General features: G+C 31.8%; 1 protein-coding gene and 1 long non-coding RNA gene across 5 annotated transcripts; both read left to right on the top strand.

The window, feature by feature from the left end:
• Window positions 1-10,518: 10,518 nt before the first annotated feature.
• Window positions 10,519-14,349, top strand: LOC141693278 (uncharacterized). Of its 3 annotated transcripts, none has more exons than XR_012563057.1 (6): window positions 10,519-10,671; window positions 11,116-11,170; window positions 11,639-11,852; window positions 11,987-12,076; window positions 13,459-13,525; window positions 14,140-14,349. It is a non-coding gene; the product is annotated as an uncharacterized LOC141693278 (long non-coding RNA). The 3 variants fall into 3 exon arrangements; XR_012563058.1 differs by having other exon boundaries at window positions 13,480-13,525; XR_012563059.1 differs by lacking the exon at window positions 13,459-13,525.
• Window positions 14,350-18,808: 4,459 nt separating this feature from the next.
• Window positions 18,809-26,462, top strand: LOC141692908 (aladin). Of its 2 annotated transcripts, none has more exons than XM_074497866.1 (15): window positions 18,809-18,971; window positions 19,051-19,106; window positions 19,188-19,322; window positions 19,684-19,798; window positions 19,954-20,053; window positions 20,167-20,340; window positions 20,579-20,637; window positions 21,518-21,605; window positions 21,715-21,790; window positions 22,685-22,784; window positions 24,762-24,813; window positions 25,295-25,432; window positions 25,556-25,643; window positions 25,877-25,945; window positions 26,107-26,462. In XM_074497866.1, exons 1-14 carry the CDS (start codon window positions 18,914-18,916, stop codon window positions 25,922-25,924), a joined length of 1,287 nt encoding a protein of 428 aa, XP_074353967.1. In that variant the 5' UTR covers window positions 18,809-18,913; the 3' UTR covers window positions 25,925-25,945; window positions 26,107-26,462. The 2 variants fall into 2 exon arrangements, with proteins under 2 accessions (XP_074353967.1, XP_074353966.1); XM_074497865.1 differs by having other exon boundaries at window positions 18,811-18,971; window positions 26,038-26,462.
• Window positions 26,463-27,177: the final 715 nt, after the last annotated feature.

The raw sequence follows: 27,177 nt of genomic DNA on the forward strand, positions 1-27,177 counted from the left end.
GTAAGTATACTCGATGGATAATGTTCAGGGAATTAACGGTTAAGATTTAGACACTTCGATGGATGAGGATAAAATGTTATCCGTCGAGCTTTAAAATATTCCAGAAAAGTAATTGATCTTTATTTACAATTTGTATATCGACGGATGACTCAACCCGATGGATAATGGTCATCCGTCGAAAGACAAATTTTGACTTAGCCAAAATTTCATCCAAGACTAAAAATCAACTAAATTTCTGGCTTCTTTTCAACTTGCAAGAATAATTCAGATAAATTCAAGAGTAATTAAGCATACCTAACTCACTTACCAACCTAGAAAAGGTGGATTCATCCAGTGGCTTGGTAAAAATATCTGCAAGTTGCTTCTCACTTGGAACAAAATGTAACTCTACAGTACCATTCATTACATGTTCCCTTATGAAATGGTACTTGATGTCTATATGCTTTGTCCTTGAATGTTGCACTGGATTTTTAGTGATGGCAATTGCACTTGTGTTGTCACAGAAAATAGGAATCCTTTCAACTTGCAAACCATAGTCTAGCAATTGATTTTTCATCCATAAAATCTGTGCACAGCAACTGCCAGCGGCAATATATTCAGCTTCAGCTGTAGAAGTAGAAACTGAATTTTGCTTTTTACTGAACCAGGACACAAGCTTGTCTCCTAGAAATTGACAGGTTCCTGTTGTGCTTTTTCTATCAATTCTGTAACCTGCATAATCTGCATCTGAATAACCAGTTAGATCAAAACCAGAATCTCTAGGATACCAAATGCCAAGGTTTGGTGTTCCTTTGAGATATCTGAAAATTCTTTTAATAGCTATCAAATGAGACTCTCTAGGATCAGCCTGAAATCTAGCACACAAACATGTAGCAAATATTATATCTGGCCTACTGGCTGTTAAGTACAGAAGTGAGCCAACCATGCCTCTATAACTTGAAATATCCACAGACTTTTCAGTAGTGTTTAGTTCAAGCTTAGTTGCAGTGGCCATAGGAGTTTTTGCAGATGTGCAATCCATCAGATCAAACTTCTTTAAAAGATCAAAAATATATTTAGTTTGACTAATGAATATTCCATCACTAACTTGCTTAACTTGTAAACCAAGAAAGTAAGTTAGTTCTCCCATCATACTCATTTCATACTTGCTTTGCATCAGTTTGACAAACTTTTTACAAAGTTTTTCATCTGTAGAGCCAAAAATAATATCATCTACATAAATTTGAACAAGTATGCTAGAGCCATTCACATTTCTGAAAAATAAAGTTTTATCTACAGTACCTCTTGTGAAGTGATTTTCCAAAAGGAACTTTGATAAAGTGTCATACCAGGCTCTAGGTGCTTGCTTCAGTCCATAAAGTGCTTTCAATAGATAGTAGACATGCTCTGGGAAATTTGGATCTTCAAAGCCAGGAGGTTGACTTACATACACTTCTTCCTCCAAATCTCCATTCAGAAAGGCACTTTTGACATCCATTTGATAGACCTTGAAATTGGCATGGGCTGCATAGGCTAAGAAGATTCTGATGGCTTCAAGTCTTGCAACAGGAGCAAATGTTTCATCAAAATCTATCCCTTCTTGTTGACAATAGCCTTTAGCAACCAATCTTGCTTTGTTCCTTACTACTATGCCATTTTCATCCATCTTGTTTCTGAATACCCATTTGGTGTCTATTGGATTCTTTCCTTTAGGCTTGGGTACCAGCTTCCATACTTTATTCTTTTCAAATTGGTTTAGCTCCTCCTGCATAGCTAAAATCCAATCAGGATCTAATAAGGCTTCTTCTACCTTCTTTGGTTCTTCCTTAGACAGGAAGCTACTGTATAGACATTCTTCTTGAGTTGCTCTCCTGGTTTGAACTCTGGAAGAAACATCACCAATAATCAGTTCAAAGGGGTGATCTTTTGTCCATTTCCTTGGTTGAGGTAGATTAGCCCTAGATGAAGAGACCTCAATGTTGTCTTGATGTGTGATTGAGTTTTGATTGCTAGAAACTCCCCCTGAGTTTGTGGATCTTTGATTTAAAATTGGGGTGCTTTCTATGGGTGATCTGCCTTGACTTCCTGCTCCTTTTGATAACCCGACGGATGGTGAATTTTGAGTACCGACGGATGAGGCAGGTTGTCTTCCGACGGATAATACAGATTGCCTTCCGACGGATGAAGCATTATGTAACTCGACGGGTGTTGAGTTTTGTGCTTCATTTGTAGTAAATTTGTCTGCATTATCCTTAGACACTGTTTCTTGATCACTTTCATCATCACTTTCTTCACTGACCATCTCAACATTGTCGAATTTGAGGCTCTCATGATAATCTCCATCTTTTAGTCCTTCAATCTTTTTATCATCAAACACAACATGTATAGATTCAACAACAATGTTGGTTCTTAGATTGTAGACTCTATATGCTTTACCAACAGCATATCCAACAAAAATTCCTTCATCTGCTTTAGCATCAAACTTCCCATTTTGATCAGTTTGATTTCTCAGAATATAGCATTTACAGCCAAAGACATGAAGAAAGTTCAGAGTTGGCTTCTTGTTCTTGAACAATTGATAAGGTGTCTTGCATTTTGCTTGATTAATCAGAGAGATGTTCTGAGTGTAGCATGCAGTGTTGACAGCTTCAACCCAGAAATATGTTGGTAATTTTGATTCTTCAAGCATTGTCCTTACAGCTTCAATAAGAGATCTATTCTTTCTTTCCACTACTTCATTCTGTTGTGGAGTCCTTGCTGCTGAAAACTCATGCAGGATCCCATTTTCCTCACAGAATGCTCTCATGACATAGTTCTTGAACTCAGTTCCATTGTCACTCCTGATTCTTCTAACTTTGAAAGCAGGATGATTGTTAACTTGCCTTATGTGATTGATGATGATTTCACTAGCTTCATCTTTGGACTTTAGGAAATAGATCCAAGAGAACTTTGAGAAATCATCTACAATTACTAGGCAAAATCTTTTCTTTGAGATTGACAAAACATTGACTGGTCCAAACAAATCCATGTGAAGCAGTTGCAGAGGTTCTTCAATTACTGAATCAAGTTTCTTCCTGAATGATGCTTTAATTTGCTTCCCTTTTTGGCAGGCATCACACAGTCCATCCTTTGTAAACTCCACCAGAGGAATGCCTCTAACTAGCTCTTTCTTTACCAGCTCATTCATGGTCTTGAAGTTCAAATGGGATAGCTTCTTGTGCCATAGCCAACTTTCATCTTGACTTGCTTTACTGAGAAGACAAGTTACAAATTCTGCTTTATTTGAGTTGAAGTCAGCTAGATACACATTTCCTCTTCTCACACCAGTGAGAACCACTTTGTTGTTTTGATTATTAATCACAACACAGGTTTCTTTGTTGAAGGTTACTGAGTTGCCTTTATCACAAAGCTGGCTAATACTCAACAGATTGTGTTTGAGACCATCCACTAAGGCAACCTCTTCAATGATGACATTGTCCTTTGAAATCAAGCCATATCCTACAGTATAACCTTTGTTGTCATCTCCAAAAGTGATACTTGGGCCAGCTCTCTCTTCAAACTCTGTGAGCAGGGTAAAATCACCAGTCATGTGCCTTGAACAACCACTATCCAAGTACCAAAGATTCCTTCTGTTTCCCTGCACACATCAAAATCAAATCAAGTTGATTTTGGTACCCAAGTTTCCTTGGGTCCTGCCTTGTTAGCTTTCTTCTTCTGTTTCTTAGGTTTTAACTCATTTGACTTAGGAATTTCAGATTCTTCCTTAGTCATTTGAGTTGGGCCTTTGAAACCACTAGGTGCTACAGAATTATTATGCATGTTATGGCTAACAGGAAATGGCATGCTTGGTGCAAACATGTTGTTCCAGTAAGGCATGCTAAATGACATTTGAGGCATATTGTATGCAGCATAATATGGATTAGGTGCAAATGGCATATTAGCAAACTGTGCATTCATGTTCTGTGTAGGCATAGCATTAACAGGCATAGGAGGCATGGCATTCATGTTAGAGAATTGAGGCTGAACAAACATGGGAGTAGGCATGGCAGATTTGCAATTAACAGACAAATGATTTACACTGCCACATTTGACACAGATTTTTCTAGGAGCATATTTGTCAGGTGTGTAGTTCTTATGTTTGTTAATCCCTACTTTACCATTCCTATTGTTTTTTCTTTTAGTTTCTGTTTTTACCTCTATCTTCTCAAGTCTGTCACTCAACTGTTTGACAGTCATGTGACCAACATTAGCCTTCTTCCCTTTATTGGCTTGACTTGACTCCCCTGAAACAAAGTTCTTGGAAACAGACCCATACTTTTCATTAAGCTTGGTTAATTTGGCTTTACTAATGGGTTTGTTCACAGCCGACGGATGAGGATTTTTATCATTCGACGGATAACACATTTTGTTATCCGACGGATAGTCCTCATCATCCGTCGAGTCTACATCTGTCAGCAATCCATCTACCAAAATAGGTTCTAGTTTCTCCTTATTCTTTTTCCAGGCTTCATCACAAAAGGACTCAATTCCTTGAACCTTGGTGATTTGAGCATGAACATCTCTGGATGTTTTCCATGCTTTAATCACCTCCTGTTCATGATCGAGCTGCTTCTTTAAAATTTCTTCCTTTTTCAAGGACTCAGTTAATTCCTCCTTAGCAATTCTACACTCAATTTTTAGTTTCTCAAACTCAACAAACTGAGACTCAAGCACATTATTCCTCTCACTCAAAAACAAGTTGTTTTCTTTGATTTTAGCATTTTCTTTAGTGAGGGACTTAAGTGTAACACGCAAATGATACAATTCTGTAGACATGTCATTTATTGCATCATTACACTCAACTTTAGATAAATGTGCAAGGTTTGTAGTAATTACCTGATTGCTTGAGGAACTTGTCTCTGTTTCATCAGACTTGGCCATAAGGGCTAGATTGACATAGCTGATCTCCTCATCTTCATCCAAACCATCAGCTGCCCAGTCATTCTCTTGTGTAATAAAAGCCCTTTCCTTCTGTTTGAGTAGATCAAAGTATTTTTTCTTATAATCCACAGACTCAAATCTCTTCTCACTAGAATCTGACTTTCTACACTCATTTGCAAAATGCCCTGCCAAGCCACATTTGAAACACTTGAATTTTGACTTATCCACCATGTTTCTATTTGGCTTGGCAGCTCCAAAGTTCTTCTTGAACTTGAGCTTGGCAAATCTTCTTGAAAGGAATGCTAGGTGCTCATCAATGTCCTCCATGTCATCTTGACTCAAAGAATCTTCACTTTCTGTAGCTAGCCCTTTACCCTTGCTTTCACAGGCCTTTGAAGTTGATTCCACAGCTTCCATCTTCACTTCCTTCTCCTTTTCCAGTTCAGCAACTAGTGCAATGGATCCTCCTTTCTTCTTTCCTCTCTCCATTCTTTCATCCTGCTCTATTTCAAGCTCATAGGTCTTCAGAATGCCATACAGTCTCTCCAAAGTAAACTCCTTATAATCTTGTGAGTTTCTCTATGAGACTGTCATTGGTTTCCATTCCTTTGAAAGAGATCTGAGAAATTTCAGATTGGAGTCTTTAGTCTGATAGACTCTTCCATGCAATTTAAGAGCATTTAGTAGCTTTTGGAATCTACTAAAAATGTCAGTGAGTGACTCACTTTCTTCATTGTGAAAATGCTCATATTGCTGAATCAGGAGCTGCATTTTATTTTCTCTTACTTGCTCAGTACCATCACAGATTATCTGTATTGTGTCCCAAACTTCCTTGGCAGTCTTACAGTTGATGATGTTATCAAACATATCTGCATCAACACCATTGAACAGAATGTTCATGGCCTTTTTATCTTTCCTGACTTGTTCAAGATCAGGATCAGACCATTCATGCCTTGGCTTTGGAACTGATGGTTCATTTCCTGTTGCAGCTCTCATTGGAACATGAGGGCCTCTTTCTATGCAGTCCACATAGGCCTCATCTTGAGAAAGCATATGAAGATGCATCTTTACCTTCCAATGATGGTAATTATCTTTATCCAGAAAAGGAATCTTGATTCCAACATCTTTCTTGTTCATCTTGCTGAATTGTTTTGATCTTTAAACTCTTTGTAGATTAAGAGCTTGCTCTGATACCAATTGTTAGTCCCTTAACAATATAGCAAGAATTACAGAAGGGGGGTTGAATGAAATTCTTTATCTTTTCCTTGAAATAAAAATGTTCAACTCGATTATAGATATGTTTGTTTTGATTAGCACAATGCGGAATATAAACTTTAATGAATCAAAACAAGAGTAATTAAAAAACAAGAGTCTTTAAAAACTTTCTAGTGGATTTAAACAATTCCACCAGAGATATATATTAATATATCGAGAGAACTCTGTGTGCAGAAATGCTCACAGCTGCTTTTACAAGATAGAACAGCTAAGAACACAGGAAATGCTAAAGATAATGCTTACAAAGATTTCTCTGTGTTTGTTTCTAAGCTACTTTTTCTTTGCTACTCTCTTGGTTTATATATATTACCAAGATTACAAAGTCAAAAAGAACTGAATAAATATAAAATCTAACAGTCTTGATCTTTGCTGCTTTTCGTCCTCTATGACCCAGTTAATAGGCTTCTACAGTGTTTGTATCCAATCTCGACGGCTGTGTGTCAGCTTTCACTGTTCAACTGATGTTTGAATCTTGATATTAACATCCGTCGACTTTCAGATCATCCGTCGATGACTTACTTGATTATCCGTCAACTGCTATTTTGAACATCCGTTGAGAGTCATTTGATCATCCGTCGAAGCTTTGTTAAGCATCCGTTGATAGCTATTTTGGCACTTGACTTCATTTCACTTATACAGAATTACAAGACATTGCTTATGTACAGTTAATCAACCTATTCTGCATATCTAGTTAAAGTCAACATGACTTATATGCTACTACAGATTCTATACAAAGGTGCATACAACACTGTGCTACAAACTTATCATTTTATAAACTACTCACTCGATGGATAATAAATTACTCATCCGTCGGTACTCAAAATGAGTTATCCGTCGGAACTATAATTCTTATCCGTCGAGTGCTACATTATTTCACTAAGTAAAATCTACTTAGATGTTTTGTTTAGGTAATCATCAAGTGCACAACATATTCACAACACACATTCCAAACACCAAATTAGCATCAAATCAATGTCAATTCACATGTGTCTTTTATTTAAGCCTAAAATGCAAAAACAGTACAAAACACATCAAAACACAAATAACTTGAGTACAAACACCAATTCAAGCCTTTGTAGGACATAATAAGTGGACATAAATGCCACTTAACAATATTATTGGCCCAATTATTTGAGGTATGCTATGAAATGTGTGGCTACGCTCAAATGTTAAGTGAGACTATTATTAAATATGTGGGTAGAATTTGAATTTACTATATATTCTAAGGTGGCTGATTGAAAGAGTTACGTTTTTATAAGTTAAAAACACAAAACCTAACAGCTATCAAAGAAAGAAATATAGAAGAAGAACATATTCGGTTTAGAGTACTGGTACAACTCCTCCCCCACTTAATCATTCGTGTGGATACTTTTACGATGTAGATCATTCAAGGTAGGATACGTGGTGATCAAAAATATTCAAGGACCTTCATTAGACATCAAATTTGTAAAGCTTCCAAGGTAAGCACTACTATCCACGAATTAAATATCATTTTTCGCATGGATCATGCGTAGAGTATCGATAAATTCTGAATTTTATGATTTTTGTATGTTGTTTATGTTACGTTTATGACTCGAAATCCTTCATTTTTTATAGGATAAAAGTTAGTACAAGATTATAAATGTACATGTTATACCTTAATGTTGGTGGATTAATCTCTCGTTTTTAATATTAGTTGATTAACGAGTTAATTATATAAATAACAAGAATTGTTAAATCTTTTAAAATAAATAAACAAGAATATTTAGATTTTTATTAAAAGTAGAGTGCGAATCTCGTCAACAACATAAAAATATTTGACATTTGTAATACTTGTTATAAATAATTTATTATTCACATAATCAACAATAATATAAGAGTTAATTATCATTTGCACCCCTCAACTTTGATTAAAAAATAAATGTGTATCAAAAGTTTGGGAAAAATACATTACACCCCTTTACTTATATTTTGGCATTCATTATGCACCCCTTTTCCTATATTCATTGAATTGAATAGGGGCAAAATCAAAAAATTAGTAAAAAAATAAGTAAACTTAATTTGATATCTTTCAAATAACATTAAAAATTAAATTTTGATACAAAGTTGTAAATTTAAAATTTATAAATATTACTAGTAATTTCTCTTTTGATTTTAATTTTATAGTATTAATGTTAATATTTTATAATTCTATTAAAAACAATTTTAACAATTAGTTTTGATAATATACTTAAATTTAATCGTAGTATAGTTGTAAAATTTTGAAATTAATATCATAAAAATGAAAATCGTAACTAAAATTAATAGTATAATTTAAAAATTCAAAATCTATTATTTTATAGTTCATATAAAGAAAAAATACAATTTTAAAAATTATTTGAAAAAATTAAAATTTATTTTGATTAGGTATATTGCCGAATTTCCGTTTTTTGCGCGACTTAATTTAACAAAAATCTGAAAAGGGTGATTAATGAATCTCCAAGTTAAAGTATAAGGGTGCTAATTGAGTTTTTCAAAGTTTTGGTACATATTTGTTTTTGAAACAAAGTAAAAGGGTAAAAAGTGCATTTAACTCGTAATGTAAAGTAGTTAGTAGTTTCTAGAGGGAGTTGAATATGTCGGGCTTTCTAAGTATACCTTAAATCTACATAAGTATAATATAACTCGCGCAGGGTCTGGTCTGCACATTTTATTTTTAGGTAACCCCTAAAAGACCTCATATTAATGAAGCTAACTACCTGATTATAAACTAGCAAGATTTCCCCCCACTAACAATATGAGAAAACTCTTAACAATCTCCTCTACACAAATCATGCTCAACATCTATAGAATCTACCTCCTGATTGTGTAATCAGGCTCCCCTTGATCCATACTATAAGTCCAAAATCAGTCGAATCCGTCTCTTGATTGTGTGATCTAACTCTCGTTTGACCCATATTGTAAGTCCATCTGGTTATATGCCTCCCACAAGACCCATACTGGAAGGTCCATCTACCATTTTATATGTCCATTTCGGAAGTTCATGTGAGATTGGTTATATGCCTCCATACAGCCTATACTGGAAAGTCTGTCTGCTACTTCTTAGGTTCATTTTGGAAGTCCATCTCAGATTATTATAGATCATAATAATCATAGCCCTTATACCAATTATTGGACTTGTTAAACATGTCTTAACTTCATATTAGTATGAGATTTTCCGCTCCGAGGTAGACCCACACGGATTTATTTTTGTTCAACTCCCAAAAGGTCTCATACTAATGAAGTCAACTAGCTGATTAATAACTAGCAATCACAAATTAGAATGTTTTCTTGATATCTTCTAATAGAACACAAATTAGAATATTTTCTTGATATTTAAATCACTAACTATTGAACTTGAAATTTTAAAATTGAAATGAAATATAAAAAACATTATTTAAATTTTCATGTAGTGTTGATGAATCTATGTAATATTACACAACTGCTAACTTTTATTGCAATTTTTCTATTTACTAAATATTTCTAAATACCAAAGATAGTTTCATGTGGTGTTTTATAAGTTTTACTACCATGCTACTAGATATTATTATATACTAGAGAGCTTACAAGTAGAAATACTTGTCATGTGCTCATTCTTTGTATTAGTTATTTATGAAAATTTCCTCGATGTTCATCGTCATTTTTGGGTTCTTTCAAATTATCTTTATTATGAGCATGCTCCATTTTTCATTTAATAACTAAGTGGGTTAGTAATATTTAATTTTCAAATTATATGTGATTTCTGCAAAAAATAATTTGTCAATTTATCTTATTGTTCATGATAAATTACTTTCAACTGATAATTAATTGTTAACCTTATCAGTCGATTACTTTTACATCTGTTGATTTGTTAAATACTACTTAATAGTTGATACACATTTTATTAATCATTCGTTGAGTTTTCGAAATAACAGTTGTTTTTCTTTTAACTTGTAAAAAAACACAAGTCTTCACATATTTAGAATTCAATTGTTTTTTCTTCGCATACGTTGATAAAATGTATTTCTATTTATTGATGTATAGAATTTTATTATCAGTTGCACCTATATAATTATTTGTTGATTGGTTATAAATCAATCGACGAAAAATATCACTTGATAGGTCATTGATAAAAATTATTGCTAAAAAAATTAATATTTTTTTTTAATAAATAATCCTTATATGATTATTTTGAACAAAATAATATTCTAATTTTTATGTTTTAAAGAATCATAATAAAATATCATGGTCTTTCTCGGTATTGTGTTAAAACATTTTAGGGTCCGGCCCAATTTATATCATGTACTATTATATCTTCTTATAAAAACATGTGATCTTTTCACTATAGTTTCTCATCAGCCGCTTCTCATCTTCTTCTCTCTATCACTATCTATAAATCTTTGCACCCTCTACCAAAATAGAGACATCTTTATAAACAATCCGAGATTGAAGTGTTAGTTTTCGATCTTATTAATTTGCGTGCTAAATGTTTCTTGTTCTGATCATATGTACATCGACTCGGTAAGTTGTACTCAAATCTAATTTTATAATATTGGACATGACACACACATAAACACACACACAAACACACACACACACACATATATATATATGAATCGATAAATTTGTATTTTGTTTTGATTAAATTCTGAACTCAATTAAGAAAATCGGGTTGTTATTTTGTGAATCTTGAAAAATTTTAATTTTAAATTTCTTTTTATGTAAAGTGAACAAAACTTTGATCTACTCCCAAAACATGAATTTGTATTATGTGAAAACACACGGGCACACCCAATTTGGTTATTGATTTATGAGTTTCACAAATTGAACTAAAGAAAATCGATGTTCAATTTTAAATTTTTAGTTTATATTAACGTTGATTAAATCAGTAGTGATTTGATTTATGATGTTTGTCATGTGTTATACTTCTTTCAGTAACCAAATTTGAATTTTTTATATATGCAGTAGACAATGAAGAAAGTGCTCCGAAAAATCAATTTCTCGTTTCTGCCGAGTACTGGTAATTTTTTTTTTTTGACTAATTTTGGCTTATAGCCTTACAAATGAGTATCTGTTCTCAACAATTCTTGGGGTGAGCCAGGATCGAACCCAGGATCTGGGACGATTATAATATAAATTATGCGATATTATTCTTGTTTAATTCAATATTGCATATTGTATGTTATATATATGTGTGTGTGCGCGCACACGCGTTTCTAATTTATCAAAATTGTCTTCTTTCTTTTTTATTTTCACAAATTATTACATATTTTTAGTTAATTAATAAAAATATAATGTGCATAAACTTGTGGTACACATCCTTAAAGAACTAATACCTCTTTTTTGAAATGTCTAAATCAAATTATTTCATATATATATATATATATATGTATATGTATATTAAAAATATTTTTTTGTATTATAAATTGTACTTTAATAATATTAATATTTAACTTTTACATAGTTCTAATCTCATCTATTGATACAGCCCACATCTTTCAACTAACAAGGGATTGGTGACCGAGAAAGCTCACATCTTTCAACTAACAAGGGATTGGTGACCGAGAAAGGTCAAACCTCAACGTAAGAAGGACCAAACGACCACAAATGAGTTATCTAATCTTAGATGTGATGTTCAATTCCACCAGAAATTGACTTCAAAGAGGCCATACATCTCTGGTTATATAATAATTATTTTCATAGTAAGTACTTCTTTGTTAAAGTTATAGCTAGTGGGTGCTCCTCGATTGTCGAATTATGTCTCTTTTTTTTAATGCAGGAGGCTTCACATGACATAACAAAACTAATAAAACTTTTTTCTCAAATAATTCTTTAGGCTCTTATAGTCAAGCTTCCAGGTCAATCTCTGTGAAGATGGATAGTTTCTTCACACGGCTAGAGGAACAAATTAAAGAAGACAAATCATGTAACATCTTTGCCCGAAAAATTCTTGAAAATACATATTTCATATTTAACTGCTTTATATGTGAATTATTTTATAAATTATATTTTTATTTGCTTCAATTCTGAATCTGTTAGAATTTATTTATTTATTTACGTGATTTTAATTGTAGATTTCTATTTGGGTTAATCGGGAGATTAATAATATGAGATAACAAATACAAAATTTTAGTAAGGGTCTTAAATAGATTTTATTTTAGTTTTGTTTATAAAGCTTATTTAATAAGTTTTGGTTGTCCATAAAAAATAAAAAGAGATTAAGAAAAGATAGATATAGATAGATAAGTATACTGATAAAAGAAGAAAAAAGAAAGGATATCCATTTTCTTTCCTCTCTTCTCTCTCTCTTTCTCGGTTCCTACACACATATAAACATTATTTTTGGCTTCAAATTCTCATTTCAGTTACTTGGTGTAGCTTGCACATGTATATATACATGTATAGTTTTACATGATTAAATTGTGGCTTTTTTGAATTTGGAGTTGAAGAAAAGTTAGGATTTATGTAGAAATTGGGAGAAATGATATTTTTGAAGTTTATTTGATCATGTGATTTCTTGGATTGAACTTGATTCATGATTAAAAATATATAATATTTAATTCACGAATTTTGATTTTATTTTTTATAATTCACGAGTATGTATATTTAAATTTGACATGTGTATAGGGGATTTATGAGGTTTAACTATTATTTGGTTTGTTATTGTTAATTATGGTTGATTAGTTTACTTGGTTATATGCATGCTTTTGGTTTGAAATTTTAATGGGAGATATTAATTATAGTGAAGATAAAATCTGGGAAGTTTTATGTTCAAACGATTATTTTAAATTTTATTAAAAATATTTGAGTAAAGTTCGCGCAACAATGCCTTGAAATTCAGATTGGACGTTATGTTTTGTGTGACTGTTTAGAGAGCTTTAAAGGCTTAATTACCTGATGGTTAAGATGTGAAACTTGTAGGTTTATGTTTGAAGTATATGAATGCGAAATTTGAAAGCTACCAGACATGTACAGGTTGAGATACAAGTGATATAGTAAACCTATTTCAGGCTATTGCTAACAATTAGCACAACAAACTTTAAATTTATTTAGTAAATTGAAAAACCAATATAATACAGTAAATTTTGGATATATTTCAGAATTATTTATCTAGTTTTCTCAGAAAAAAGAAATAGATGATTGTCTTGTACCAATTTGGAGTTATATGCTTTGTAGCGAGAATGTCTAAAGCTGTTGGAAAAAGAGAAAGTCACCACGTGTCTTTTAAAATGCATTGGTATATCTAGAAGAGTTATACATGAATCAATATCCAAGTGTTCAACTATTAATATTTGTATGTTAATTTAGGTTTCCTGATGTTTTAACAAGGTATGAAGAGATGAGGTAAATATGTGATTAAAGTGCCTGGAATAAGGTAAGTAAATCGGAAATTTGTCTTGATATGTGTTATACATGATTTGTGTTTATGAAATTGTTAGTGATAATTATTTGTATAGCTGGTGACTACTTGTATATATGTGGTTATTTGGATCTTAACTGATTAATGATATGTTTGTGATATTGTGATATTTATGTGAACATGATATGAATTTAGATAGTATGACCCATGACGGATTATACAGAAAATGTTATATGTATATGGTTTGGTTTATGGACACAGGAAAAGGTTATACAATTAATATATATTATACGCATATCATTCATCTGCACTTGGCTAAATAAAGTCGTTGTAACGTTCATATCTCGCAAATAAACTTGAAAATATACGGGTTTATACTTGGGGCCTTCGAGTCATATACTTAGAAACCTTCGAGTTAATTCATGGACCTTTGTGCCAAATACTTAGAATCCCGGAGTGATGCATGATATGAATGGTAATAACAAAGAAAATAAAATACAGAGGCAAATATATACGTGTACATCGTATAAGTACTTGATTTATTTTCTATATTTGACTTGTTAGAGTATAAGTTGTATCAATTTATGCTCACTAAGTTGCGACTCATCAAAATCGTTCATGTTTTTCAGGTTGAGTTACGAGTCGACCAGTTATGCTCCAGAGTCCCTGCATTTGTGTATATAGAACATTTGAGTTTTGTTTTCCGCTAGTAAAGTTTTTCAAAATGATTTAATTAATAATATTCAATGAATATTATCAATTGATTTATAAATTGTATTACAGATTTCTGAATTAGTTTTTATATATAATAAAATACAGAGGTGTCACAAACATAATGTATGCATAGTGAATATATAGGGTGAATCCTCCACAATCATCCAGAGTATGAGAATAAGTTTTTAAGACTTTAATAATGTCTTCCACTTTTTGGTATCTTGTAAGAAGATCATTTCACACTTACAACTTGTATTCTTCCTATGAGATTCATAGTTGAATAATTTAGTCATGTATGAGGCTAGTAATAAAGTTATAGATGTTAAAATTAACAAGTTTGCTGATAAGTTAAAGTATTATATTAATATGACATTACTCCAAATTAAACAAATCTTGAGGCTATGGGAGAAGTATACGAAACCAAAGTCGACAATGTTATTAACAAGGTTGCTTACCGTGAAATTTTTATGCAAGTATCATGCGGTGCTAGTGGAATATTGTGAATTATACGTGGAAATATCTTGAATTACAACTTTCTCTTTATTTGTAATTAAGTTTTTAATTCTTGCAACAAATTGAATCAATCTTGTAATGATAAAATTGGCTTCAAGAATGTGTAAGAATGTTTGAATATTGCAGGGGGATGTTGTAACAACTCGCACTTCTGGACTATTAATTCTAAATCAAAACTAAAATAAAATACAATTTTCTAATACAAAAGTCTATTACAAAGGTGTCTATTACAAAAACGCAGCTAACGGAAGCCCAAAATTTAATATACTCCAATCCTAAGTCCTCGAACTCCAATGATTTCCAACTCGAATCTTATACGAAACCTGAAATATAAAAGGGGTGAGCTACAAAGTCCAACAAGTACAAATTGACTAACTATTTAACCGGAAAATAATGGGTGTTTTTAATAAAACAAATTTTCTCAAAACGATAATAATTTTGTAAAAACAATTTCTAAAATAAATCCAACCCAAAGTTTTATATTTTAAAATTCAGAATTTAAAATAGAAGAGATCAGATTTTTATAATAGATCAGAACAAAGTAAAATATAACAAAACGATAATTCTTATAAATACCACAGTCTTGATCTACGGCCACACTTTGCCAGTAGCCGGCATCTAATTCTTATTCTTATTCTTATATACCACACTTTGCCAGTGGCCGGCATCTAAAGTTCAATAATTACACGCCCTTAATAGGTATCTAAAGTTGCACACTTGTGCGCCTAATAAGGGTATCTAAGGCTAGTTCCGGAACTATAGCGTAAATTACGAACGGGTTCGAAAACGTAGAGACTGGGTTTCAAAAGATTCTCGTATCTTATTTCTTATACAGTTCGAAACAAAATTCTTTTATCGTATACGAAATTCGAAAATCAGAGTATCAAAACTTTTCCGAAAATAAAAATAAGTCAAAAAGTACTTACCTCAGAGCCTGACCAGATCTGAATTTACTCTTTTTGACCCTCTAAACGATATTTTCTTGGAAAACACGAAACACGAAAGCTGAAAATAACGAAAAGACCTCTCCGAAAAGTCCAGAATCACTGAATTATGACTTACGATGAATTTTCTACGAATTTTACAAGACTGCTGATTTTTTAAGAAAAGCCCCTACGAATTTTGATGTTTAAAAACGAGGAAAACGATTAGGATGTATTTATAACGATACAAATACCTATATCTTAACCTACAAGTTATCCATATTAGAATTGGATCCAAATTTTAGGCTCATTAGTCTAATTCAATTTTAAATCCCAGTCCTTGTCTAATTTTAATCCTTTTTATTCTATTATTCAATTAATAATCTAATTCTAAAAATTACGGGATATTACCGAAAGACAGCCTGCTCTGATACCAACTGTAACAACCCGCACTTCTGGACTATTAATTCTAAATCAAAACTAAAATAAAATACAATTTTCTAATACAAAAGTCTATTACAAAGGTGTTTATTACAAAAGCGCAGCTAACGGAAGCCCAAAATTTAATATACTCCAATCCTAAGTCCTCGAACTCCAATGATTTCCAACTCGAATCTTATACGAAACCTGAAATATAAAAGGGGTGAGCTACAAAGCCCAACAAGTACAAATTGACTAACTATTTAACCGGAAAATAATGGGTGTTTTTAATAAAACAAATTTTCTCAAAACGATAATAATTTTGTAAAAACAATTTCTAAAATAAATCCAACCCAAAGTTTTATATTTTAAAATTCAGAATTTAAAACAGAAGAGATCAGATTTTTATAATAGATCAGAACAGAGTAAAATATAACAAAACGATAATTCTTATAAATACCACAGTCTTGATCTACGGCCACACTTTGCCCGTAGCCGGCATCTAATTCTTATTCTTATTCTTATATACCACACTTTGCCAGTGGCCGGCATCTAAAGTTCAATAATTACGCGCCCTTAATAGGTATCTAAAGTTGCACACTTGTGCGCCTAATAAGGGTATCTAAGGCTAGTTCCGGAACTATAGCGTAAATTACGAACGGGTTCGAAAACGTAGAGACTGTGTTTCAAAAGATTCTCGTATCTTATTTCTTATACAGTTCGAAACAAAATTCTTTTATCGTATACGAAATTCGAAAATCAGAGTATCAAAACTTTTCCGAAAATAAAAGTAAGTCAAAAAGTGCTTACCTCAAAGCCTGACCAGATCTGAATTTACTCTTTTTGACCCTCTAAACGATATTTTCTTGGAAAACACAAAACACGAAAGCTGAAAATAACGAAAAGACCTCTCCGAAAAGTCCAGAATCACTGAATTCTGACTTACGATGAATTTTCTACGAATTTTACAAGACTGCTGATTTTTTAAGAAAAGCCCCTACGAATTTTGATGTTTAAAAACGAGGAAAACGATTAGGATGTATTTATAACGATACAAATACCTATATCTTAACGTACAAGTTATCCATATTAGATTTGGATCCAAATTTTAAGCTCATTAGTCTAATTCTATTTTAAATCCTAGTCCTTGTCTAATTTTAATCCTTTTTATTCTATTATTCAATTAATAATTTAATTCTAAAAATTACGGGATATTACAGATGTTCACCTATTTTTTATGAAAAACAAGATCATTCAAACAACCACTTAATATTAATGAAGCGATTTTGCTAAATGAATATGATGTTGATCTTGGTTTCATTTCAGTATAGTCAATTTATTTATTATAAAAATCAAGAATATATTTTTTTTCGAGTTTACATCTATTCTTGTTCAACGATAGTAAATTCGTCGATTTGTTTATTATTTAATTTTTTCTCAAAGATGGTAATTTTGTCAATACAATTATTATTTTTATTCTTTTTAAAAATCGTGTTCTTTGTTCTTAACAAATTAAATGCTAATTTCGTTCAAGATTTTCAAGTACATGTGTCTCGTTACTAACAAGAATGATTTTTTTTTTTTTAAATATCTTAAAAACAGTAATGTAGTTAGATTTTCACGCCCGACTCTCACAGAGTGATAGCGAGTATATACTGCAAGTATCTTCAACATTATACACTTTTTATTTTTAAGGCCTTACCAGAAAAATTTAAGTGAGAGGAAGAAGATCCCAATATATATAAATATATATAAGGATGAATATTGCTTCACTATATAAGTGAGTCATTTCACGTCTTTCTTTATTCTTTTTTCACTTATTTAAACTGGGTGATAAAAAGTCGAGACACATAAAAATAAAGGAAAAAAGATCGATGGAAAAGATATGAAAGTGAGATATGTATGTTCAATTGAGATACGTTTTTAAATAAAAGGGATAATCTTGGATTTTTTTTTAAAAGTTTTGAAACATAATTTGTAAACAAATTATTATTAAATAATTTAAAGATATATGTTGTAAAAGATTAAATTTTAGAAAAAATGATTTAGAAGTTATATTAATTAAATATACGTGAAAGTAATTAAAAATATGGAATTTGTAATAATGTAATCTAACTTTTAAAATATAGAGAAACAATATAAAAATTATCATTGGAGTAAAACAAATTTTTTCCTATATTTTAAATAATCATTATTTTATTAATATTATATTGAACCAAAATAGGGAAGCCCCATGGAGATGCTCCTCGACACGATATTTCCTTAATTATGATAATAAGTCTAAGGGCGTGTTTTGGCAAATCTTATAAGTCAATTTATTAGTTTATAAACCCGTAACAACTTATTTACTTATTTACTAGTGTTTGTCGATTTAATTTATAAGTTGAATTTAAAACTTATAAGTTGATAAATTGAATGTTATTAATGACTTAATTTTTCTCAACTTATTTTTTATTTTTTATTTTTATCAATTTTAGTTTTAAAATATATTTTTTTAAAATGTTAATCAACTTAAAATATATAAATTAAGATAATTATATTTAAGAATGATTTATTTTAGTTCATTTAAATAAAAAAATTCTGACTCATAAGTTAAATTATCCAATATAATCAAATTATCACTTACGAGTAACTTATTTGATTTAAGATTTACAAAACATACACTAAAAGTATTAATTAATAAATTTTAGAAAAAAGCGGAATAAGAGGAGCAAATGCGGGAATGGATTTTTAGCACCTAAATAAAAAAGACTAAACCCTAGAAAATAGAATTACCTGGGTTTTTGCCATTGAAGCAGAGAGAGAGAGAGAGAGTAGCAATTGAAGAAGAAAAATGCCATCGTTTCCTCACCCAGAATCAGTCACCATCTGTGAAATCAATAGAGATCTCAGTACGCTTTCTATTTATTCTCTTTTATTTCCTTTCAATTCACCACTTTTTACTCATGTATACATGTTTATATTACGCAGTTACCGCAGAGACTCTCTCTGATGATCAAGCTAAAGAAGCTTATGGCAAAGCACTTGTATGTTCATTACTATATTTTATTTATACTTTATTTGTGTACACCAGCTTTAGTTGTTTAATTCTTTTTCTTCAATTGAAGGGGATTACTTTTACTCCCATACCGTTTCAATCTGATTATCTTGTAAATGCTGAAGATGACACTGGAGTTCAGAACAAAACTGTATTGCAATCGATCCTCAGTGGTTCCTGGGAACGCCTTTTTCGCCCAAACAGTGTATGTTGTAATATGCTAATTATTAGTATCATTTACTTATTGTCCCAGTCGAGAAATTAGATAATTCCTGTGTTGATTATATCGTGTTGGAACCTTATTATGTTTAGTGATGTTTACATAACATACTTATTATTGTTTATAGTATACTATTTTGTTGAAGAAGCTATAGCTTCACACACGCGAGCCAGTGGAATTTCTTACCTTATACTTATATCAATGCAATTGAAGTGTTGATTATGCAACATTGTTATTTTTTTTCCCATTACATCCGATTCTAAATGCTTCTAGTCAATCTTGAGAATGATGTATGTACTACAGTATGGGTGGGGATAATAAATAATATGTTCCACAAACTATGTAGGCAAAACTGTTACCAGAAATTGATTTTCACGGAATTAGTTGGCATCAGCACAAACGTATCATAGCATTTACCTCTGGGCCAGATCAGGTGACTGTATGTGATTATGATGATTCAGGTCAGTCTTTTCTTTCTATATGTTGTTTGTAAAGGGTCTAGCATTATTATATTAATGGCCAAAACTTTTTTTTTTTGCCGAACTTTCCTCAGTCTTCACTTTCTTAGTACCTATTAAGAATGATACTTAATAATAACAATTTATCCTTTTTGTAGAAGGAAAGGAGACGTGCTTCTTGATCAGTGAGTCCCAAAGAAGTGTTAAAGCTCTGGAGTGGAGGCCAAATGGTGGAAGGACGCTTTCTGTAGCATGCAGGTAATACTACTGCCATATTTTTAACTTCACAATATTTCATAGATATGATATGGGTTATTTTTTGCTTTATGTATCGATTTAATTATTTACGATAATGGTGCACATACACATAGAGGTGGAATTTGCATCTGGTCTGCTTCTTTTCCTGGCAATGCAGCTCCTGTGAGATCGGGAGTTACTGCGGGAACCGTTTCTGGAAGTTCTGGAATTCGGTGGACACTAGTGGATTATCTCCAAGGACATGCTGATGAACAAGTTACTGCACTTTCTTGGAGTCCAGATGGAAGATATCCGAATTAATTTTCACATGTTCGATTTATTTAATGAAGTAATTCTGATTTGAAACTTGTATAAAGTATAATCTTTATCATCCATACTATTATATAGTAAATTAGTAATGCATGCCAGCATCTTGACTCCTTGGTCTATTAGTCTATACTATACTCTTTTTTAGTCATTGGTGTCCTGCAAATTCTTTACCTCGTACCACATGGCTGAATTTGTGATTCCTTTACTGAATTCTACATATTTGGCATCTGCATCATATGAGAGCTCGTCTTTCACTATCTGGGATGTTGCACAAGGTATTTGCCATTGTTTTAAGCAGCACTAGTAAAGCCTGTTAGTACTAATTAGCAGTTTGTTTTCTCTTGAATGATGATTTTTTAACGATGGAAATGTTTAAAGTATTCCCTTCTATCTTTTCTTAAACATATGATTAGTTGGTTGAGTAATGATGACATGTCAGTGCAATCCAGATGTTGAATTTGAAGATTTATTCTTTCATGCTATTGTTGGGTGAGTGAGCATGTATATTAATTTAATGACGGGACCTGTTGGACTCTTAATCTCATTTCATATATTGATTATTCATAAATTTATTTACAGTTATATTCAACTTGCGGATAATCTGTCATAAATGTTCTTAATATATTTAATTTGGCTTCTTTTTAAATTTCGAAAGGATATCAATCACAAGTTTACGACTTAGCTTATGAAGACCTTAGATCCAGACTAGATTTGGCCAGGTGCATGAATCCTTTTGTGTTATTTTGATGATGTCTTGCTCTATCTTACTAGACATCTTGTTAAGTTGTTCCTACATCTAAATTTTGGTGTGTTCTGATCTACATTTACTTCATTCAAGTCCAACTAGATGCAATAGACCAATATTGCAGCATGGTGGTCTACTTTTTGTGCTATTATATGTTATTATATTCATTTCCAAATCTTTGTCTTTCCTCTTTTATTGCTGCATCCCCTTCCCTACAGATGTCTGATTTTACTATATCCTACATGTGGCAATTACATTATATGTTTGGAGTTCCTTGTGTAAAACTGCAGCTTATTATATACTCCTTTCGGTCTTGCGGATACAGTTGTTTAAATATAAATTTATTACAGCATTATTTTTAATCAGTGTGATGTTCTTTTGCCCAACTTATATTAAATTCTTTCAATCAGGGCTAGGTACTCAAATTCGACGGGGCTTAGGGGGAATATCAATACTTAAGTGGTCTCCCACCGGAGATTATTTTTTTTCCGCAAAACTGTAATGTCTTTGAGCAGCTGTCTGTCAGTTATGTACTTTCTGTTAATCCAAATCAATATTATGAAGTATAAATATTGATGTTTTTTTATTGTTTAATTGTCTTTTACAGTGATGGTACATTTTATCTTTGGGAGACGAGTACATGGACCTCAGAACTATGGTCCTCAACTAGTGGTCTTGTCACGGTCAGTAAAAATTTCACCAAGTTTGTTGGCCATTATATCAAACAAGCTTTCTTTTGAAATGAGTATATCATCGAGGAGGTCATGTATATATGAGCTCTTGCTATGCTATTTGTAATAAATCTCTCAAGTCTACTAGCTTAAATGGGTAAATTGTAGAATGTTCTGTTGTCTAATCTTACATGAGCAAAACATATTATGGGGCCCATTACTGAGTTACGAGGGATTCAGAAAGCAAAGTAGAGGTTTTTTGGATTTTTTTCTGGTCATCCTCAAAACGTATTGAAATGATGTTATGCGAAAATATATTGAAATGCTGTATAGTTTTTAATGACTTGTAATATCTTAATATGATATTTATGTCCTTGGGTCCATATGTAGTAGGTCAAATTTTATTGAATCATGTAGGTTTTGTGTTCCGTGTTTGTTCTTTTGATTTTTTTAGATTTGATGATGTGTGTGTGTGTACTGCACCTGGTCCTCCAAACAGCTTTAGTTAATTTTATGAAATACCCACAAAAACCATACAAAGTCTAATTTTTCACCAGAAATCTGTGTATTGTAATATGATAAAAATAGATTGAGCATGATGCATCACTGATCTTATCGATTTCAAATAGAAAATAGAAAACTTGAGATTTCTATGTATTGGGAAAGAAATAGTAACATTACTTTAAAGTTTTTGAGAGAGGGATATTTTCCATTGTGAAATATAGTTCCACATCTAACGGTGACTTCGCAAGAGCATTGAGTTACAAGGATGTGCACATGATTTCTTGTCACTGGTAGTTCTGTTTTACTTGCAAATAATTGTAATTTGCTTGTGTCAGCTTGAGTCATCACGAACCTTATCTTTTTTGTTTTTAACATGTTCATTAATTTTTTTTTCATTACCAGGGTGCATCATGGGATCCTGATGGGCATATGGTACTAATCGCTTTTTCTGGATCTTCAACATTAGGTTCTATTCACTTTGCATCAAACCCACCGTCACTGGGTATGCATATTCTTTCTTTATTTTCTCATTTCCTCAATCCCTACATTTTTCTAAAAGTTTTGTGAAACTTAATTTGAGGTTCAATCCTGGGATTTACAGTTTGTTGAATGTTTTGAGAAGTATTCTCCAGCATCTAATCAGAGCAAGTGCTGATCGCTTTTAATAAGAATTTCTGGGCGCATAGGATGTCCCGATATAGGCCAAGTATGCCTATATTTCTATGCTAGTTTTGACATTTAAATAATGAATGTGCAAATTTGGTAGATGATAATTATTTTATAATGAGAATCAACTGTTGGAAATAAAATATATTGGAAAAGGATGCATTCCTTTAAAGAAGTTTACTATTTTTTTAATTTTTTTTACCTATGTTGCTTGTAAATAGATTAAAACTTGTGCCCTTATTTCAAGCTTGTTCTGATAGATGGATCTTTTTGAAGATAGTGGATGTGCATTTGGTTGTCGGATAACCAAATATCTTTTTAAAGGTGGACGTGCATTTGGTTGAGTTTAGTAGGCTGCAACGTAACTAACTAACTATCCCTGTTTTATTCCTGTAATATTGTAAGAAATTCAGAATCTAGTGCTCCGTTCCGTAGTTGGTATTACAAATATTCTATTGGCCCTTGAGGAATTACAGGATCAGTCAAGATAAAATTAAGTAGTGAGTTGCAATATAGGGATATCCCTGGTTGCAAACTTTTTATAGTTGGATGGCTCATGGTGTTTGTTTCAATTGGGAATACTATTTACCTAATATTTTTTTTCTTCTTCTGACTGAACTATCTCCTGGTTTATGACGTCCCCTTACCCAAGGAAACTACAAATTCTTGATGGACAAGATTGTAGCTACAAATGGAGTAGCGGGTTATCTTAACCCCCAGTGCACTTGTTGTCATGTACTAGCTTGCATCCACTGTTTTTTTTTATTTGTAACTCTATTTAACTTTAAAATGTGTTGTATTTTTTTTAAATCTAGGAAAATGCACACACACACATAACTTCCTTCACTTTTGTTCAACTATCTTTTCTTAATTCTTTTCTTTCTTTTTATAATTTTGTAATGCATTATTAAATATTAATATAAAATTTAAAATATTGGAAAAATATTTAAGTATTAAGAACAATTAGTCGTGTAGTTCAATTTTTTTTAATGATCATAAATAAATTTCATAGGTTAACAGTATTATAGTAAGATGCCCAAATACTAGTAAGTAACTATTTTTTATTGTTTTTAATTGTCAGAAATCAAAATATTGAGTTTTTTTGGGACTGTTAAATAGTTATATACTTAATATGTTAAATTTAGTAGCTGGCTAGTAGCTGAGAATTGAACCATAGAACCGTACTAGTACATTAGATAAGATCCCTTTTATGCTTTTTACATATAAGATATGTTATATACTAATTTTATGAGTATTATTAAATTTATTAAATGTTGATTATTTCTTCTACCAATTTTTTGGCATACTTGCAATAAAATTTTGCATAATGAATTGATTTTTGATCCCACTTAGTTTCTATTTGTCAATGATTTCCGATAAATGGAAGTCAAGCATCAGCGCATCACATATCCATCTCTTTAATTATTTTGCACTTTTTTGAATAAAGAGTGGTTTACATCTCTTGTGTGGAAAATTCAGATACAAGACAGATTGTGATGATTTAAAAGTTACTATGAAATAAGACAAAAAAGGGGAATTTTGATTCTGCTTTTTATGTAAGATAAAGGATCTGCACTTAAAAGTAGAAAAATAGTATATTTAGGGGAAGCTGAAGAACGTGTAACAAAGAACTTGAAAACCTGACTTAACAAAAAAAAGTAAAGAATTTGAAAAACTGCAACCCTCTGCCACCATCCTTTTATATCTAGACTAGTTATTCCTTTCTTCCTTTGAATTTGATTTACTTAAGAATTTATGTACTTTAGTACAATACTAATCTGAATTGTTTTCTTGGTCTGATTATATATCACAGATGCACATCTTTTGCCAATTGAATTGCAAGAGATCCAGTCCTTGACCCTGAGGTACTAGCAATATGTGATTTCGATTGAAAAACATTTCCATGTCCTGTATTCTTATAATCATTTTTTTTTCTTTTTATGTACGAAAGTGCTAGTAAACTTATACCTTGGTAATAGCTAGATTGCGATTACATAGATGTAGCTCCATTTCTATGTCTTATATCCTTATAATCAGTTTTTCCTTTTGTACAGAAGTGCTAGTAAATTTTTACCTTGGTAATAGCAAGATTGTGATTACATTGATGTAGCACCGATGTTTCCTAGAGTTTGGCTTTGCTAACAATTCCACTATATCACTGCATTCCATTAATCAAAAATTTTGTGTAGTTGTATTTGTGGATGATATATATTGTTGCTTGGGTAGCAGAGAGTAAATCTTGCATTGTTGCACCTTGCAAACTATGGTTTATTTAAATTTTGACAAAGGTCAAGAAGACATATACATATTAAAAACAGTCATGATGTTTTCCGGTAATATATGCAGTCGAGGCATTGAGAAAATAGCATGGGACGCTTCAGGAGAGCGATTGGCTTTATCATACAAAGTTGGGGAGAAGCTGTACGAGGGTCTTATTGCCATATATGATGTCAGGAGGACTCCCCTAATATCGGCGTCACTAGTGTGAGTTGATATCTCTCAGTGTATGACATGCGTGTGTTTGAACAAGTATTATGTTGTACAGTTGGAGTTAAGGGTTTGATGGGAAGATTTAGTCATTTTCTCTCCTTTTTTAATGATTGCTAGTGGGTTCATTAGAGGTCCGGGTGAAAATGTGAGGCCGATGTCACTTTCTTTTCATGACAAATTCAAACAGGGAGCGCTGCTGTCTGTGGTAAGCCATTTTGAAACCAGTTCACTGTCATATTGTAATATTTACTGATTAAGATAACTATTACATGAAGGATTTGTAGAAGTAAGATCTTATTTTGGGCATTGTTGAACAGAAGATTTTATTTTTATGCTTCTTCTGTTTGCTTATACCTATTGCATTGCTGCATGATCTTTTTTGTTTCAGTTTGCAAGAACCACTATCTAACTAACTAATAAAATTGTATTCTTATACAGTGTTGGAGCAGTGGTTATTGCTGCACCTACCCCCTTATATTTCATTAGCAATTTCCTCCCTGAATTCAGGTATTTTGGCATAAGTTCTCCCATGTATTAAGTTTTAGTTATAACAGACATCTATACATATGTTTCCTATTGATTTAAATTCATGGTTTCAGGTCGAATTGTTAACGATGTTCTCCACATCTCTAAAAGGCGTGATTACCTCTTGTATGTATATGTATCAGTGATCAAAATTGGAGGATTCAATCACCAGAAGGTGTAGCTGCTAGTTATTATAGAAGATGCAGTATTCACCAATTAAAGGCACAAGGAGAATTGTTTCTAGCAAGGCTGGATTTTTAGCTGAAACGTCCATTATAATTACAAGTTTCAAGCCAGAGGAAATGGACTTCAAATTTTCATGTCAGTAGAAACTTGTTCGGAGCCAATTATGTAGCTTAACTAGAGGTTATAAGTGACCAGATTATTGCTATAGTAAAAAATGGAGTGCTTGTTTGCCTGTCTTATGAATTGTATCAACTTTGTGTCTACATTGATATGCTATTCTTTTTAATTGAAATGTATCCATGTTTACAATTTTGTTATAGGAGTAATAATTCACAAAGTTTTAACCAGTTTTGGTGTTATGGTGTAAAGATATATAGAATCTGCATTGATATAACAAAAAATATTTAAAGGCTTCTCTCTAAAGTTATAGCAAAAAAAAGTCCATGCAAATTATGTACTAGTAAATAAATTGCAGGTGAACTTCTAGCCACACTCGAATATAATTTATTTATATCTTAATAATAAACATGTAAAATCTCTCATAAGATGGGTCTTGTGTTTGCTACTTCACAAGTACTAATATCTCTTCATTTGTGTCATCAACGATCCCTTGCTTTCTCTTCTTTAAGTTCATCATGTATCTTTTATATATATAATACAATCTATCACTTGCATAATTGCATTACTCATACCAGTCATTCATAGTACTGTAACTGTAATTTGTTATGTTGTCACTGATAATTTTACTAAGGTGACTAGTGATTTATATTTATAGCTAGTTTGCGGAGTTTATAAACTAAAATGTTTTGTTTACTTGGCACTGATTAGTACTAAGTGTGACAAAGTTTGTATGCTGAGTGGTTTGTAGCGGAATATAACTAAATTTATCGTCGGAGTTTAATTTTATGGATGTCGAACCAATAGCTAATGTGAAATCTTTGATCACTGTTAGCCTCTAGATTGAAGTATGAGTTTAATCAGTATCATATGAATTTACATAGATGTTGAAATTCTGGAGTCTGAAGTAC

The sequence above is a fragment of the Apium graveolens genome, chromosome 10 (assembly GCF_009905375.1).
Source record: "Apium graveolens cultivar Ventura chromosome 10, ASM990537v1, whole genome shotgun sequence".
NCBI classification, from domain to species: domain Eukaryota; kingdom Viridiplantae; phylum Streptophyta; class Magnoliopsida; order Apiales; family Apiaceae; genus Apium; species Apium graveolens.

Coding starts and splice junctions, on each gene's coding strand:
- LOC141692908 (XM_074497866.1), top strand. CDS start 18,914: ATGCCATCGTTTCCTCACCCAGAATCAGTCACCATCTGTGAAATCAAT. Junction 19,323..19,683: donor GCCTTTTTCGCCCAAACAGT/GTATGTTGTAAT, acceptor CAAACTATGTAG/GCAAAACTGTTACCAGAAAT. Junction 20,638..21,517: donor TATCTGGGATGTTGCACAAG/GTATTTGCCATT, acceptor TCTTTCAATCAG/GGCTAGGTACTCAAATTCGA.